Here is a 19,292-nt window from a genome sequence, read left to right as displayed (position 1 = left end):
CTTTGCCTGATAAATTGTTCATCAAAGACAAACATCAAACTTTTTTGCTTCCTGCCTTTCTCTAAATATCTGTGAGCAGAAGTGTCTAACAACAGGACACCTGAGAGATGGCCAGGGAGCAAGTAAAGGAAGGAGAATAGCCGCACATGCACCATCACCCCAGTTTTTCATCCAGTATTAAAGATCTTAGTCTAGACTGGGCATGGTGTCTAATGCCTGTAATCTCAGCATTTTGGGATACGGAGGTGAGAAGATTGCCTGAGCCCAGCTTTTTGAGACCAGCCAAGGCAACTAGGTCAGTTGCCTCATCTCTACAATAAATCAAAAAAATTTGTGGGGTGTGGTGGCACACACCTGTGGTTCCAGCTACTTTAGGATCACCTGAGCCCAGCAGGTCAAGGCTGCAGTGGCCATAAGTGTGCTACTGCATTCTAGCCTGGGCAGCAGAGTGAGACTCTGACTCAATAAATTAATTAATCTTTTATTATTATTATTATTTTATTTTAAAGATGTGGGGAACTATTCATGGTTAGGTATACAAATGGTCATTGTACAGGTAAAGTTTGGGCCTCAACTTTGGTCCTCACTTCACCTGGTTTGAGACTGGGTATGCTTATTGATGAAGTGTGCTCCCCATCTCCCCTGGCAGTTTCCCACTACTGCCAATCCCTTTTTTTATATTATTATGATCATTTTTCAGGGTCCTCCTATGAATGAGAACATGTGGTAATCAGTTCTTTGTTTCTGTGATAGATCACTGAGTATTATAGACTCTACATCCATCCTAGTTGCTGTGAAGTTCATAATTTTGTCCTTCTTTATGGCTGCATAATATTCCATCATGTATATGTACAACATTTAAAAAAATCCAGTCCACTTTTGATGGGCAGCACGATTGGTTCCATGTTTTTGCTATTGTGAATAATGCTGCAATAAACATGCTTTGTGCAAGTATCTTTTTCATAGAGTGATTTGAATCCTCCGGTTATATTCCCAGAAGGGGGATTGCTGCGTCATATGGAAGGTCGATTTTCAAGTCTTTTAGGAATCACCACACTATTTTCCACAGAGATTGTACTAGTCTACACTCCCACCAACAGTGTAGGAGTGTCTTAATCTAACCTTGTCCCATCAATCCAAGTTGACCTCACCGTTGATCAGCTGTATGACCTTGGGCAAGTCAATTACTTGTTCAGTGCCTTAGTTTCCTCCTCAGTACAAAGCGGGTAGGGGGTTGTTTTCTATTAGTAACTACTGCTTAGGGTAGTTGTGAGAAGTAAATGAATTAAGGTTTAAACTGATGCTTGGTACTTTGAAAGCACTTGATATTATTAGCTATTAACACAAAACCTCCCCTCCACTTAGACTATCCACATTATCCTCAAGTCATGCACAATCATTTCCAAATTTTATCTTGTAGTTCTTATTACATAGAATGCTCTTTTTTTCTCCTTCCAACTATGATGTCCACATAGAGTAGCACTATTCATCAGAAATACAATACAAGGCAGAGTGCGGTGGCTCACACTTGCAATCCCAGCACTTTGGAGGGCCAAAGCAAGAGGATTGCTTGAGCCTAGGAGTTTGAGACCAGCTTGGGCTACATAGATCTCGTTTCTACAAAAAAACAAAACAAAAAAACCCACAATGCAAACTTCTATGAAAGCTTTTGTTTTCTAATAATGACATTAAAAAGATCATAAAAAACAAGTTAACTTAATTTTAATGGTATATTTTAACCCACTGTATCCAAATATTTTCATTTCAACCTGTAATCAATATAAAAATTATTGAGCATTTTACGTTAGAAAAAGTTGATTGTACCTTTTACACTTACAGAACATCTCAATTCAGATTAGCTACTTTTCAAGTGCTGACTAGCCCCATGGGCTAACGGTACCATATTGGAACATGTAGGTATAGAGTAAGCAGGCATCTGTGGATTCCTAGTTCTGTGAGTGAGTCCGTTAAATAATAAACTGCTGAGTGTTTACAACGTGATGCCAGGAACTATGCTGAGGATATATATCTCATTTAATCTTGGTGGCAGTCCTCTTAAGTAGATATTTTCACTATTCCTATCTTACAGATAGGAAAACTGAGTCTTAAAGAAGTTAAGTGGCAGCTAATAAGTAGTAGAGCCAGGATTTGAACTCAGTTCTATCTGACCCCAGAGATCATACTCTTACCTTCTGCACATGGCCTCCCAGAAGGGAACACTATGCAAAGGTCTGCATTCTCCCTAGGGTCCTCACAAGTGATCATTCTGTAAGTTGGCATAAGTGTACAATTTGTTAAGGTTAAGGATGTCCATGAACAGATTCTACTTTGGTTTCTCCATGGCAATTAATGCAATTAGTCACCCTATAAAACTTATATTTGTTTATTTTGTGAACAGATTGTGAATAGATGGCGTCTGTGCTCTTCTGACCTCTGGCGATGGAGACTGCCAGAGGGAGACTTGTTTATGAAACATCTGGAAGGCGGTGTCCTTGAAAGTAAATTCCTGTGTGAGGATCTTTTCATCATAGACAAGGCCATGTGAGGCAAAGCGGATGATCTTAAACAGTGTTTAAAACTGGCCCTAAAAATGATCTACTTGCTTTTATTGGCAGGGGGACTTACAAATGATGACCTGTGATTTCAAATTGGGATCACTTTCAGATAGGAAATGCTAACTCATTTTTATGAGTATTGCTTCCAGAGTTCAAATGCTGGTAGTTTACACAGCCAGCTAGCTTCCCTTCCCTCTGGTATTTCTGAACTACTGCTTCTTCTTCTTCTTTTTTTTATCAATAAAGGCCAGATTTTGACAAGAGGTGGACCTTAATCCAAGAGCAGATCCAGATGGACTCCATGGTTATCAAGGGCCTCCATCCAGATACCAACTACCAGTTTGCCGTGAGGGCAGTGAATCTTCATGGCCCCAGCCCCCGCAGCCGGCCCAGTGACACTGTCCGAACCCTCTGTGAGTACTGTGGCCCTTCTGAAGGGCAGATATATCTGCATTGCTGGGGTTGCCTCATGGGAATTCACTTGATGGAGTTTCTGGTGCCCTGCAGGGGATCAGCCTGGAGCGGGGCTAAGCCAAACTTTTCCTCCTGCAGTTTTCCCAGCCCTTTGGAAGTTAGAGGCTCTCAACAGGGACACAGGCTGTCTCTAGAAACAGGAGATCAGCGGAAGATTTATTTTTGCATTATCCTTGGGGAGTTTGAGGTTCATTTTCTTTCATGATCACGGAACAGAGCACATGACAAAGTGACATGCAGAGATTCCCCTTCATTTTCATCTTTTGAGAAAGTGAGTTTATCTGAGAACCATAAGAGAAAAAAAAGGAAGGCTCCCAGATTCTTCAGGATTAGTGGTCACCTGCAAATCCAAGATGTGCAGGTGACATTAACCCCTGTTATTGATAGTCAAGAAATACCAAAGAAGTCGCTGGAGCACTGATGTGTAGCTGGTTCAGCCAATAGGGTAGCTTCTCATAGTGCCTCTCAGGAGGTCTGGAGGCAAGTGGGCCAATGTTTATCAAATCACCTGGGGATTTTGTTAAAGTCAGATTCTGTTTCTGGTCTGGGGTTTAACAAACTCCTAAATGATGCCAAGAACAATACTTGGCTCAGTAACTGCTTAGACCACCTTCCCAAGCCCAGCCTAGTGTAGACATTCTGGTATTTTGGAAGTGGGAAGCACATTTATAAACCCTAAAACCCTGTGTAGTAGGGAAAGCTCAGAACTGAAATATTGGCACTTTTTTGTTTGAAGGCTTTAATCTTTTCAGTTTTGCCAATAAATTCCTTTACAGGAGCACTGCTGCAACTCTGGGTCTTCTTTACCCAGGAAAGATGCTCTCAGAAGACAAGCTTAGAATTTGTAGTTAGCTTTCCACTGGCCAACACAAAGTCCTATTTTTATTGACTAGTAGATCTGAATAATCTCTCCTCTTCTCTCAAAATATCCAAGGTCTCTCCTCACAAAATATTCAGTCTCAGGGGCAGACATTCACCAGTCCTGGGAATTTTGACTCTTCTGATAACAACCCTTACCCTGTCCTTGAATGCTAGGTCTCCTTTCATTAGATTGTTAGGGAACATGGCAAGGCCATACCTCCAAATCATACATACATACTCATACACACATACACCTTATGAGTACAGTCACCCAGCAATTCATTCCTCTTTAGAATTTAGAAGCTAAAACATCCCAGGCACATGCCAAGGGATGAAGCTCATTTCTAAAAAAAAAAAGTCAAATGATTCTATTTCAAAGGCAGGCTTCCTCTGATTCTTGCTGATGAGATCTAGCCTCTAAATGTGGTTGAACTTTGTGATGTATGGCCCCACGTTGGGGTAATAGGAGCTAGAGGTTGACTTTGAAACTTTCAGCGTGTCTTTTTGCATTACAAACTGAGCAGGCCCCCTGTGTTGTGTGCTCACCCATCTATCTCCCTTGATGTTGAACTCCTCTACTCCCATTTTATAAGTGACTACATGCTCACTTCTTTTGTTTATCCCTTAATTTCCCCTTCTCCAGGGAGTCAAGACAGTAGAGGGAAGATGAGATACAGCAGCACATGCTGACCTTGGTTGTATCAGGGAAGGACTAGTGGGTTGGGGCATTGCTTACACTTTTTTTTTTTTTAACAAAAATACGGATCTGGTCTTGGAGTTTCTGGTCATTATTTCCCCCTGCTGAATCCAAGTTTTCTAGATTAAGTGGGATCAGATATGTGAAAATGCTTTCCAGATCTCTAACATTTTGTTATAATTGGTATCTTGTGTGAAGTGAAATTTCATAATCTCAAAGTAATTGTGTGTATGGGAGGTGAACAAGGCCATGCCAGCTCAGTGAAAATTCTCAACTATGAAATATTCTTAAATAAATACAGTTTACTGCTTTTAGGTATATGTGGTTGCTCAGATCAGAATAACAGAAACAGAATTTATTGGGTGACTGTTTTATGAATGCATAAGAAGGTGCTAGCATTAGCATTTCAATTGTGAGGTTTTTTTTTTCTTGATTACTCCTAATGTTTTAGAAAACCCTTCATTCTGGCACATTTCTTATATTGGTATCGGTTTAGACTAGTGTTTTGCTTCCAGAACAATGTTTTTTCCATGTGTAAAATTACCTAATTACCAACTAGTATTATCTGAATTACAATAACTCTACGTATCAGAGCTATCACTGGGAAAGACACAGAGAGCCAGGCATTGTGTTGATACTTTACCTAAGCAATCATTTAATCCTCACAAAAACTCTGTGCTGGAGGAATAGTATCTCCTTTCCTCCCCCCCCCCTTTTTTTTACAGGTTAAAAAAAAGGAGTCTATGAAATGTAACGTATTTTGTCAGGATTGATAATTGAAAAGGCAGGATTTGAATTCAGGTTTAACTGATTGCAAGATCCCTGAATAAGATGCAAATAAAAATTATTCTTCTAATGCCAGATAGCATGAGAATGGCTATGGTCAATTAAATAAAGGACAGGGCTCAATCTATATAGAACATATGGACTAAGGGGGCTCTGGCAGCACAGAATAAAACCTCTAAGTGTTTTGGGTTTTTGTTTGCTTGTTTGTTTTAACTTGTGAGGTATATTGTACTACAGAATACAAGTGAAATGTATGTGTGGACTGAAGGTCAGCCTATGGGCATCAGTGTAGTTCAGGTAGTTTACACCTGGCAACTCTTTGATTGGTTGGACCCAAACCAAGTCATTTCAAGGTTTCAAACACTTTCCTGAATGAATGTGTGAGACCAGGATTTCTACATGTTGGGGTTCTACATGTTCCTGTTCTATTCCCTGTTCTCTCCATCTACATGAATGTTTGCTTGATATGATACCTTTTTTGCTCCCTGAACAGTCAACCGCAGAGCACAATGTCCAAGGAGATCTGCGGGGCCAAGTGCCCGATGGGAACCCTTAGATCCCACCCTGATACAAGCCACTTGTTGAGCTCCTCTGTGACCTGTTTCCCTCAGGACTAAACCACCTTCTTTTGTAAGAAAAGATAGCACTTCAGCCCCAGGAACTAGGGAAACATTTATTTCCTGCTGGGTCTATTAATGTCAGACCCTATTAGCAACTTAATTACTTATTGGAGCCAACTGGAACATCTGAGAACAGGTAGTTAATGAAAGTCAGGGCCTAGTGTTGTCACTAACCAGTGCTCAGCTGAAGTGAGGAAGAAGGATGGCTTTGGTGGTTCCACTGGAGTGTTGGGAGGTGTGTGCAGTGTCCACATATTAGCCCATCTCCACAAAAATTCTAGTAGAACATGAAGGAAGGCCTCACGGCCCCCCAGTAAACCCCAGAACACTCGGAAAAAAACAAAAACAGGAAGAAAAAACCCCCAAAACTTTAGTGGTCAGGTCCTTTACTGAGAACTAGGCTCATTTGGATAACCTGGAATAATAACGATGCTATCATGTATCTACATATACTTCCAGCATCCCATGGGAGGGCTTCCACACAAATCAGTGCTTTATTTTGTTTCCATGCGGAAGTGCAAAGAAGACCAGAATCACAATCTTTCACTCCTTATCTTTATCCTACTGTACATTTTTCCTGCAAGAAAGAACCACCAGCAGCAACATTATAATCTGACTTTGATCTTGTGAGTTAGGCAGTTGGAGTGCAGAACAGAGGGCTTTGTAAGACATGTATTCACTTCATCTGTTGGTCACTAACTCACTGAGGGGCGAAGTAGAGCTTCATCAAGAAGGATGAAGGCAGGCTGTGTGCAGTGGCTCATGCCTGTAATCCCAGCGTTTTGTAAGGCTGAGGTGGGAGAATTGCTTGAGCCTAGGAATTTGAGACCAGCCTAAGCAGCATAGCGAGACCTTGTCTCTAAAAAAAAAATTTAAAAATTAACTGGGCATTGTGGCATGTGTCTGTAGTCCCAGCTACTAGGGAGGTTGAAGTGGGAGAGTTGTCTGAGCCCAGGAGTTTGAAGATGTGGTGAGCTATAATTACACCACTGCACTCCAGCCTAGGTCCCATAGTGAGACTCTGTCTCTACAATAAAAATAAAAAGAAGGATGGAAGCAAGTAAGGAGGACATGGATAGTCAATAATAGAAATGGCAGTCATTAAAAGGTCACATGTCTTCTGTCTTTTTTTCAAAGACAGAGGGGTTTAATTAAAAATAACTTATATGTGCAATGTTATATAGGCTTATATAACCTCTTTGGGGAACATGACTTGGTCCTACCACCCCAAACCATTTAATTTCTGGGTTCTATCCTTATCATATAGGCAGAGAAAGAACCAGTAAGTGAATCCTTGAAGTGAATTTGGTATCCTTGGGGCAGTCCCTAGTAGGTGTTCCTTCTGTTCTCAACAAAAACCATTTTACTTTTTTCTGACACCCTGGCTCGGAACTCTTTCCCCAGATCTTGTCAGAACCTCTACTGCTTCTTCCCTTTCTTCTTTCAGCTCCTAGCTCAAATGTCACTTCTTCAGCCAGGCTTCTGTTATCTTAACCACATTACCCTGCCTTATTTTCTCCATAGAAATTTCACTGCCTGAAACTATGTTATACATTTAATTCTTTGTATATCCCCTCTAGGGTAATCTCTGTATTGGAGCTGGAATGACTTGTTCAATGTTGTGTTCCCAACACCCTATACAAAATCAGTGCACAATAAATATCTATTGAGTACGTGAGTGAGTAAATGTGACTTAACAAACCAAGAATCTGTGACAACTTTGGAGGTTGGGTAACTTCCTATTTCTACTGTCTGGGAAATTCAAAGACAAGATGAAAGGAAAACGTTGGTCTAGAAACCCCCTACACCAACAGTGAATTTCCCATTGACAAGGTATATAGGCAAAAGTGAACCCCCAGAATTGCAATGTGGCATAATAAGGAAAAAGTAAATAGAGTAAAAGAGGGAGGGAGGGAAGAAAGAAGAGAAAAGGCAAATCCAGTGAGTTTGCATTTACGGCAGTAAAGATGGAAAAGAACCCATTGAGAGAGATTCTAGTGCTAATACAATTTGCTGATAAGAGAGTTGACAAGGGAGAGATGTTTCCTAATCTCTCAAACCAAGTCCTCATTTTAGTCCCGTGTTCTTTCTTGATCATTATAATCAGTGTTCACATTTCTGTACTGACTTTTTCTTCTGTTCCCAGTAAGTCTAATTACGGTCTCAGATCCTCAGGGATTGCATGGGAAGCGTGAGAGATGTTTTGCTTGGATTTGGTTTTTGCCATGCTCTTCTCTCCATAATCTGTTTTTCTTCTACAGTTTCTGACACATCCTCTTCCACTGAGCTGAGACAAATCCACCCTGCTTCCAGTCAGTCAGGTTTCTACAATAAATCCGATTCCACACTGTACCCTCCTGCTTGCTCAATACAGCTGTTGTTGGTTGTGATTGTTTATACCCTTTGTCACACAAGTGTCCGTGTGTGAATCTGGCCTTTGCCCCGTTTTGCTCTAAGATTTGGGCTCTTGTTTTCAATTGCCTGACTATCTCCCCAGAGACCAGCTTCAGCACGCGAGGGTTCCTGGGTACATGCTGTCACAAATAGGGCCACAAAATAGATTTTCTTTATCCCCAATTGCAAGTAAGGGCTCCTATTTGGTAACAATGTCCCCGAATTGGCTGCGGCATTGAGGAGAGGGGAAGCAAGTGGAGACAGAGGTAGTGGCCTGTTCTAGGGATAAGTAGGAAGCACTCCCCAAACCCCATTACTTGTCATCACCCTTCAGCACCTTCCATACAGCCTTCTGCTTCTTTTAGTCAGTGTCTCTGCAAAGTTTGTGCCAACCCATGAGCTCTTTACTGCTCCCAAACATCTATCTGTACCTTTTAGACAGAGCAGAATCTGGCAAGCAAGTCTGGATCTGAGGTCCAGGAAAGCTACTCTCTTATTACTTTGTCGTGGGACCTCCTTGGAAAAGCCACTTAATTTCTCTGAGTGTCAGTCTCTTCATCTCTAAAATGGATACAGTAATGTCTGGGGTAGGTGATATTTTCTACTTCTCGGGATTATTTTGAAGAGACACATGGGGAACAGAGGTTAGGACCTCTGCCCACTCTTCAGGATGAAGGAGACGTTAATAGGTGTTCCCTCATGCATAATTACATGAAGGTGGTTGTAACTGACAGGAGAGATGACCAGCAGGTCTACAGCTTTTTCTTTGTGATTCCAAACTTTGAGCTCTGTTCTTGGGACTTGAAAACTTCATAATGCCAGACTTTGGAAATAGAAGTCCAAGAACAAAGACTTTCCTGACTAAGAAGTGGAGGAATGGAAGAAGCCATATGAGTTAGGTCACATAGAATCATTACAATGGGTTTGATTTTGTAGGAGAGGGAGGACTTTTCCCTTGGAGGGCTTGATAATCGAGTCTATGATATAAACAGACAGCAGGCATATGAACAGGAGAAAAGGAGAAAAGGTATATGAATTTATTACATGCATGGGGCATTAAAGGAAAGAAAAGTGAAGTGAACACCCAACATTCAGTGAGCTCTGAATTAGACATTCCTATGCCCTCCTCAGAGGGGATAGGGGAGGTGGTATAGACAACCTAGTGGGGAGTAAATGATTTGGGGCAAAGTGGAATGGGCCCTCAGAAGAATAGGTGACAGCCTGGAACAGTCTGTCTGGGTGGGTGTCAGCCTCCAGTCTCCTCTCCTGTGATAAAAGTTAATCTTCCCAGATTGATGAGATTCCTAGGGAAGGATGGACGACATTGCATCCCTTTTGGAGGGTGTGTCCTTAAGCAGATAAGAGAATCTCAGAGAAACCCTCTCTGCATTTGCTGTTCCATTTGAAGTAATTAGCATACTAAGCCATGTATTTTGGGGGATGGCATTTCCTGAAGTCCTTCAATAGGTTAGTTTTAAAGACTACGGTGATCAGATATCAGAACTAAAATCACAAGATACAATGAATTTTGATAACAAAATATCCTATCTTTCACCACTTAGGCACATCAGGCAAAAGGAAAAAGAAAATAAAAACTCCGTAGAGTTACAGTAGCCTGTAGCTTTTGTTTGTTTTTAATCTTCCCACAGTTAACCATTTACTTAAACAGGGGTCAGCAAATTTTTCTGTAAAGGGTAAAATAATAAACATTTTAGAATTTTTTAGACCAACTGTATGGAAGCAGTCAATATACATGACTGTATTCCAATAAAACTTTATTTGTGGCCTCTGAAATTTGAATTTCTTATAATTGTCATATGTCACCTAAAAATTATTCTTTTAAAACTTTCCCCCCAACCCTCTAAAAAGGGAAAAACCATTGTTCATGTGTGTACAAAAACAGGCAGTAGGCTGAATTCAGCCCTTGGGGCCATAATTTGCTGACCTCTGTGATTTACTACTGGGGTTCTTCTTCCCCAAATTTTAAGAAATCGTCCAGGAAATTTGGCAAATCCTTTCTAAGGCAGTAATTTGGTGAAGCTCGGAAGGAATCAATTAGTGCATACTCATGAAATTGTTCTCTTGGTAGAGATCCCAGTGATTTAATTGTCACATAAATGTTCTTAAATAAGAGAGCTGGAAAGCCTGCAACCCAGCTGCATGGGGACAGGTTTGTGCTGTTCTCATTGGAGCAAGAGAATGAGAAAGTTGAGGCAGAGGGTACTTTGCCAGGCATTACTCTAGGAGCTTAGGGTAGGCCTATACATTGGCAAGCTTCATGGGTCTGTAAATCTTTAGGAGGTAAGATGAGAAAGAGAACAGAGGGAAGAAAAAGTAATTTGTTTTGCTCATAGCCTAGGTAAACTTGCATTTTAAGTGTGTATTTGTGCATAAACATAACTTCCAATGTGATTTTACATTCAGGGTGTCCTCCATGGTAACCACTCTATTGATTTGCTAGTGCCTGGATGCAAGTAAATCTGACTAACATTCATTTGCACCACTTTATTGGCTCTAAAGGGAATGATTCACTTTGCTGTTTAAATACCCACCACCTAAGAATTGCTCTTCTGAGGCCTTTGTGTGTCTTGCATTATCATACATTTACTTACAATCAGTACATGCTGTTTTGCCCCCATGACTGGATAGAGAAGACAGGCTCAAGCAAATGATAAGAAAATATAATTTTCCCCCCAAAAAGGAACTCATGGTGCTCTAGTTTCCACTGGAGCATCTATCTGTTGACTTGGCTGTCACATTTAGTGGCCACAGAATGCGTGACCATAGACTGTTTATTCCACTCAATAGATTTCTAAACATTCATATACTGAAGTGAGCATGTGCGTGAGCATGTACACACACACACACAAGACTTAACTGTTTTCCTTTTTGTTGTTTTCTTCTATTTACTCATTATCCATTTTGTTCTCTTTCCTTAATACTCATCATTTCATGGCTGGTCTTTTCTGATCTTTCCTCTGACACATTACTTGCTTTTATACAGGTCTCCATGAGTAGAGTTTCTTAGCAACTAAATTCCTGAATCACTTAGGTTCTTCGATGAGAGAGGAGGGTCACAGTTGTGGCTTAGCACAAAGAGAGGAGGTACATGGAATCAGCTTAACACAGCGACAGGTACATGGGTAGGGCACAGTACATGCTGGCCAAGTCTCATGGAGCTTACCTGATGATGCAACCAAACAGGAAACACAGATGTACAAATATGCACAAATGACAAGCAAATGTGTGAGGAAAGATAACTTTTCTAATTATCTTGGGTGCTGTTAGGCTTCTGGCAGTACACAGAGGCAGAGGCAGTTGGGGGCTTTGAAATGAGAGGCTGTTTGCAAAAGTTTGGGCAGGTGTAAGGAATTCATTAGGGAACACCAGCGTCTGGACAGACACAGAGGGTCATCAGGCTAGAGCTGTGACCTTCAGACACATGTCCCATGGCAACTTCATATGATAGAAGTTGGGGAAATAAATACCCTGACTGCCTTCTTCTGTCTCCCTCCTTTGGTGCTTCCTAGGGAAAGGACACGATGAAAGCCAGGCAGGTCACAGGGCAAGGTGGAGAAGGACAGAGGGTGGACCAAGGGGATGGAGAGAAGGAGTACACCACAAGGAGGAACAGCATCATCTCATAAAGTAAGAAAATGGTGCCTATTATGTAGATTCAGAAACCATGAATTATTTTTTGGTCTTTCACTCTTATAGGTTTAGGGCCCAAACCTCTGTCTTTGGGTATTTAGCACAGTTCCTTGAACACAGGAGATTATGGGGCCTCACAAATTGTTGTTGATTGAGCCTTTGTAAACTCATAGAGCTGGAAAGGATCTGCCTTCTTGTTTAGCGCATGAGGAAACCGAGATCTAGAATGACTGAGCAGTCCTTCAAGGTTACACTTAGCGGCAGATCCTGGACAAGAACCTAGTTTGGTGATTATCTTTTCATACTTGCTTCCTAAAGTAGAGAGATTTCTTTGCTCTAAAGTGTCAGTTTCTCAGGGATGTTCGGGGAAGAGCAAGAAGATCAGTGTGGCTAGAACAGTGGAAGAAGATAGGTCAGAGAAGGGTAAAGGCAAAGTTGGTGGAGGCTGAGTAAGGCCCTTGGGAGTCACTGCACTTGGCTGTTCTTAGAGAGATGACGCTGTGAGGGTTGGGGCCGTTCGACCAGAGGAGTGAGAAGACTTTACTTAGGTTTTAACAAAATTATCCTTACTAGAATATAGAGGAGCAAGGACAAGAACATTGAAACTGGCTGGGCATCATGGCTCACATTTGTAATCCCACTACTTTGAGGGGCCAAGGTGAAAGGATCACCTGAACCCAGGAGATCAAGGCTGAGGTGAACCATGGTAGTGCCACTGCACCCCAGCATGGGTGACAGACAAAAAATGATCTTTGGCATTTATAACATCTTACTTATGACCAATCCTGTGTCCTAATGATATGGTACATTTGTTTTGATTCAAAAATAAAACAAAACAAAAAACAGGAGAACTAAAGAAACCATTGCAGTAATTGCAAAACAGAAATAGCATTTTTGTTGTCTGTAATTTAAAAAATGCTTATGGTACTTCATAATGCTTATTGTTAGAAAAAAATTCAGGTAGCATTAAAAATATGAAGAAGTCAAAATGAACATTATCTCTAATCTCAGCATCTAGATATAGCTGCTATTAGCATTTTGGCTTGTATCCTCCAGAATTGTTTTATTAAGTCCAGTGCTGAGATCATAGTACACATACTTTTTCTGTGCAACAAAATACTGTGTACATCTTTAAATATAAATAAATGTAGACCTACATCATACAATTTAATCATGGAGTATTTCATTATACAAGTGTGCCACATATACTAAACTGATTCCTTGCTGATAAACATTTGGGTTGTTTCACTAGCATAAGCAAAGCTGTATCTCTTCATGGTGATCTCACTTGTCTTCTGGTTGTCCCAGTTCACACTGACCCTTCTGATATGTCTTTGAAGCAGAATGGGGTGGCACTGCGGTTTCCTTCTCTCTCTCTAGGTGGATGGAATAACATGCAATCACTCAGCAATATGGTTGGCATTCAAAATTCAAGTCTCTTATTTGCTAGTTCACTCATTTAACCATTAGCCTATTTGCACTGGATAATCTCTTATCAATGCCTACAGTTCATGTATACCTTTTGAGATAAAAACATTTTTTTCCAAAGGAAAAAAGTTATCTGTTGTAAGGATCTATGTCTAAGTTTGAGCCTCATATTGGAACTTTTTGGTGGCCCCAGTGCCTCAGTCCCGCTGGTATGAAGAGCCAAAGGCCTGTCCTAGAACAGGTTAGTGTTGCCTTTAAATTTCAACCTCAGCACCCATCATATTTTAAAATGTCATTAAGTCTCCATTTTGGCCCGGTGGAATGCTTCTCGCATCACTAGTCTTGATCACGTGATTCCAGGGGCCAGTAGACGATCCCAAGATTCCATGTGCATTAGGGAACGACCAGCAACAGCCTACTCAGGAGGAAGTACCAAGCCATCCAGCAGATGGCAGTACTTCGCAAGTCATCCAGCAGATGGCGGTAGTTCACAGCCTTTCAGAGACAGAAGGGTCCTTTAGAATCAGTCTGGAGTCGCCTCAAGTGGTTGTGATGGAGACAAATTAGAGACGCTCCATTGTTTCGTGAGATGGAGGACTTCTAGGGTTAAGTAGTGCCAGCCAACATGGAAGAGGGCAATTCATTTTAGGTTTTCTTTTTCTTTTAAAGCAAAAGTTTACGAGTGAAAACTGACATTTCTTCAGTGATCTTTGGCATTTATAACATCTTACTTATGACCAATCCTGTGTCCTAATGATATGGGACATTTATTTCCAAAATGAAATAAACAGCTGGAAAATGCAGAAGGAATTAGAGCGATGAAAATTGAAGAGAGAGAGATAAGGAAAGCTACAAACAACTTAAAGTGAAATCGGGTATTTTAAAATGGTATTTTATTTTACATTACCACTGGCTACATTCATCTAAAAACTGTTTTTGGGGGTGCTCAAGAAAGTAAATATCTAGTTTCCGAGTCTGCGATTTCACTTGTTTAAGTGTTCATTCATGCAATCTTTAAGATGTGTATTTAATGCCTGTTTATGCCAGGCAATTTCTGAGTGCTGGGGTTTTAGCAGTCAACAGATAGGCCGTGTCCCTGCCCTCATGGAGCATACATGTGGGAGAGTCTTTCTCAGTCAGTAAGTAAATGAGGCTATATCACATTATGTAGTATGTAAATAATGTCTTGTCTATAATGATAAGTGTTAAGAGAAAAGTGAAGGGCTGAGAGGGCATAGAGCATCATGGGAGCTGCCATTTGGCATAGGCTATGAAGGAAGTCTTCTCTTGAAAAGAGAGATTAGAGCAGAGTCCCTCCGGGGGGAGGGTGCAGCAAGTGCAAAGGTTCTGGGGTGAGATCGAGTTTGGGGTATTTTTGAAAAATGTTTCAAAGGATACTGGAGGCTCAGATAAGGAAGGTCACATGGCAGAAACGTGGTACATAAGGAGAAGAATGATAGAAAATGAGATCAGAAAGTCAGTCAGGGGCTAGGGGCCAGATCATGTCAAACCATGTAGGTCCTTTGGATTTTATTCTAAGTTAAAAGCCAAGGTTTTGAAGTTCTGAGCAGCAAAATGACCTGACCTGACTTAGATTTTTAACAGGATCACTCACTGTGGCTACAGTGTGGAACTCAGTGGAGAGGGAAGGGGGACCAATAGGGAGGCAATTTTATATAGCTTTAAAGAGAACAGATTTGAGAAGAAAGGTAGAGTGCTAAACAGAAATTGTGGAATTTTGGAACTAACAGGTAGGTGAAAGACCTAGACCAGACTTCCACAGTTTTCAGACAAGGAATCGAGACACCATCAGATTATGTGACTGGCACTAGGTCACACAGTCACCATGAGTGTTAGATTCACAAGACTCTCTGGCCAATGCTCTTTGCATTTCCTCCACTCCTGTCTATTGCAGAGACCCCATTTGCATGCATAGTTGGACCCCGGGTACAAGCGTAGCATCACTTCTCACCATGTGATGATTAACTCTCATCCATCTCCTGTTGGCTCCTTTTGGAGCAATGTGAGGGTTGTTCCCATGGTCCCAAGAGCAGAGTTTCCACATCAGTTCCCTGAGATGTTTCCAGCCAGCAGCACTGAGATTCCTTCTCCTTTGATGGTGCCTCAAGAACACTTCCTGCCCATGAACACCTGCTGGGTCCTTTAACATTTGTGAAAATCCTGTGGTTAGACTGAAGACAGTCTGTGCCATTATACAGGGGCCCAGAGGGACTTGGTTATAAACCTAAAAGAGGTTGAGAAATTGGGAGGATTCATGTCCCGAGCTCATTCTCTTGCAGTCGATACCCACAGGATCATTGCTTCAGATCTCTCTTGTGCTTTTCTTAAAGGCTGCCCAAATGCTCAAGATATGGGGCACAATAGAGCAGTGACTTTGCCACCCCCCCAAGAATATTAGTACATTTTGACTGTCACAAATGGGGAGAAAGTGCTATTAGCATCTAGTGGCTAGAAGTCAGGGATGCTGCTAAATACCCTACAAATGCACAGGACAGCAGCCCCACAACGAAGAGTTATCCAGCCCAAAATGTCAGTTGTGCTGTGGTTGAGAAACCCTACTATAGGACAAAAATAAAATTTAAAGCCTAGCCCTTGCTCAAAGTAAAATGGCAGTTGACTGGGAAATTAACTGATGTTTAAAAAAAAAGCTAGAGTGAAGTATCTCTCAAACTTATTTGGGCTAAAGCCTATACTATACATACATATGTATACTATACATACACCTAGATGGAATAGCCCACTACACTCCTAGGCCTTATGGCATAGACCGCTGCTCCTAGGCTCCAATCCTGTACAGCATGTTACTGTACTGAATACTGTAGGCAATTGTTGCACAATGATAAGTATTTATGCATTTAAACATAGAAAAGATACAGTCAAAATATGCTATCATCTTGCGAGTCCACCATCTTATATGGGATCCATCATTGACCACAGCATTGCTATGTGGCATGTGACTGTATATAAGGAAATTGAAACTATATATGAGGGGGACTGCCCAAAATGGAATTTAAAAATTATGTATTTATTCTTATATGTTGAAACATCAGTCACCTTCAAAGTACTCTCCATTTGTTGTAATACATCTGTTTTTCCACTGTTCAAAACAGTTTTTGTACTCATCAATTTTGATGCTGTTTTGTGTTTACCACTTACCTAGTAGGGAATGCCCGTATTACAAGGGGACTACCCTCCAAAAAATAATTCTGCTTTTTTGGGGGGTCAGTCTGTCCTTGTATTAGTACTGAAAGGCACAGTAAAGTAAGAGTATATTAGGTGTGTAAATCACTAAAAGGATAAGCCACTGACTTCACAAATATTTATTTTTGACAAATCCTTTTTGAAAAGAGATAGCACTTGGCCTCCAGGGTCATGATCCACTCTAGGAAACAGACACATACCTAGCCATCTGTGTAGTGATATGTAGTATAAAGAAAGTGGTCTGCAGCACAGAGGAGGAGGAAGGTTGATTTGTGAGTGGCAGGTTGGCAAGGATTTCATAGCAAGGTGACATTGGGGTTGGCTGGTGAAAGTTGAGTGGAATTTTCTCAAAGGATTAGGGAATGAAGAACAAGAGAATACAAGTGGAAGGTTTTCTGGGTTGAGTGTTAAGGGAAGTCTTAGAGAATGTCCAGGGGCATTGTCCAGAGACCAGAAGACAGGGGCACAGAGGCAGAAAGGAGAAACCCACTCTATACCCTACTGCTGGTCTAATGTAAAACCACCCCCACTGACTTGATGCTCCCCTGCTCCTTCTTGCTCAGGATAAAGGCCACACTCCCCAGCCTGATGTTCAAAATTTTTCACAATTCAGTCCCAGCCAACCCCTTTTGATTTATTGTTGCTGGTGTCATAGCAAGAGCCCTCCACCCGTCAGATGGTATACCAGCTATCCCAGCTTATTCCAGAATTTCCTTTTTGTGTTCTTCCTCCTCCTCAATGTTCTCTGCTTAGTAAATTCCAGCTAGATGGTATTTTTACAAGGTGTAGGTTTCAGACCACTGCAGAAAGTCTTCCATGAGAAAGCAACCTGTGGTCTGCCCACCCCGCACACAATTCCATTTGCTGTTCAGACAGTGAATTCTCAGTCCTGATTTTCGCACTAATGCAGAATGGTTTTGTGATGCTTCAAGGCTTGGAAACCCTCAGCTGCACTCCTGGTTCCTCTTCTTTCTTTGGTTTAATCAATATGCCAATACCTATTTGAAAATGAGAAGAGATAACTCTTGTTCCTATTTATTTTGAAAAAGTTTCTTGGGCACAGATTAATCTCATGACCTAGAGAGAGGCTGGCTTGCTCCTGTCATGGACTGTCCATGGAGTTTTCAATTAACGTTGGGGATGGTTATTCAGTCAGAATGAAGAACAAAGCCAGGTTTCTTGCCCCGCTCTAAGACCAGATCCACTTGCATGATGATATACAAAGTGAGAGAGGTTTCCTTTACTGTGGGGCACTGTTGGGACCGTCTTTAGCTTATTACCACTGATCATCTATACCTACAATAAAGCTGTTTTGTCTGCTACTAGAGCCAAGCTTTTGGAATTTGTGTTTACTCAATACCTTGGAATATATTCTAAAATCATTTCTATTCACCTTCACTCAGATCCAAAAATAATTTGAGAAAGATTACACACACACACACACACACACACACACACACACCCCTTTAATTTAAAAAGAGTGTGATAAAATAATCAGACACCGAATAGAGGTAGGGAACATAACTATTTTGAAACTAGAGATGAGACAGTCACTTAAGCCCTGAATGTCACTAAACTCTGAACTTCCTATTAGCAAGAGCAAAAAAATAAATCAAGGTCTTACAGAATTCCTCGTATCTGACCAAAAAATGCAAACCAGTTTTTCAATGAAAATAACTTTTTTCTGGAGACAATATAAGCAGAAACTTTCAAACAAGTCATTACATAAAGAATATTGAGCAGTATAATGAATAGTGACTTTCATAGTAGTTTTATAATAGAAGAGAAAATATACAGGGGAACCCCAAAAACCAGGAATTTATTTTATTAAAAACTGGTGTATTTATTCTTACATGTTGAAACTTTAGTTACTTTCAAAGTACTGTCCGTTTGATGAAATACACCTATTAAGATGCTTTTTCCATTGCTCAAAACAGTTTTTGAACTTGTCTGTTTTGGTGCCTTTTAGTGCTTCTGCTTTTTTGTCTCACTTCTTTCACGTGAGCAAAAAGTTTCCCTTTGAGGACTTTCTTCATGTGGGAAACAAAAACAAGTTACTTGCATCAAGATCAGGTGAATAGGAAGGGTAGAACATGGGGGTCATGCTGTATTTGGTCAAAAACTGCAGAATACTCAGTGTGGTGTAGGCAGGTGCTCTCATAAATCACCCATCAAGAAATGGGCAAGCATGTTGAAATAATCTCCAAAAAAATTCACTGAAGACGAACGCAGCCTCTCACAACACTAGCTGGTACACTGATGCTGAAGGGTTCCTAGAACACTTACCTAAAGGAGGAAGCCTGAACTACAAAGAGTCTGCCCTCCAAAAAATAATTTCGTGTTTTTTTCAGTCCCCTCTCGTATCTTCTTGCATGTCTAGATTTTACTGACCCTCTTTAAAAATCAAAGATGTCAGTTTGAATTGTAGTTGAGTAATAACATTTCTACCAAGATGATTGAACTTGACAGAAAGAATACCCTTAGAAAATTAGAAGTATTGATATTTAACATGTTTCTTAGGATTGTTCAGCAAACTTTTCATATAAATTTTAGAGATCTAATATATATCACCTGATATACATTCTGCAATTGAATGCCAGAAGT

At 40.8% G+C, this 19,292-nt stretch overlaps 1 protein-coding gene across 3 annotated transcripts in view; it reads left to right on the top strand.

Annotated features, from left to right (window-relative positions):
• Positions 1 to 19,292, top strand: part of EGFLAM (EGF like, fibronectin type III and laminin G domains) — a 195,458-nt gene that overhangs the window by 109,208 nt on the left and 66,958 nt on the right. For all 3 annotated transcript variants that reach the window (XM_008070142.2, XM_008070141.2, XM_021718615.1), the window contains one exon: positions 2,802 to 2,968. In XM_008070142.2, coding sequence (XP_008068333.1) covers positions 2,802 to 2,968 — 167 coding nt within the window. The remainder of the gene's footprint in view (positions 1 to 2,801; positions 2,969 to 19,292) is intronic.

The sequence above is a fragment of the Carlito syrichta genome, unplaced genomic scaffold (genome assembly GCF_000164805.1).
Source record: "Carlito syrichta isolate Samal-C Ts95f unplaced genomic scaffold, Tarsius_syrichta-2.0.1 Scaffold313120, whole genome shotgun sequence".
Classification (NCBI taxonomy): Eukaryota; Metazoa; Chordata; class Mammalia; order Primates; family Tarsiidae; genus Carlito; species Carlito syrichta.
This window is presented reverse-complemented; position numbering and strand designations above follow the sequence as displayed.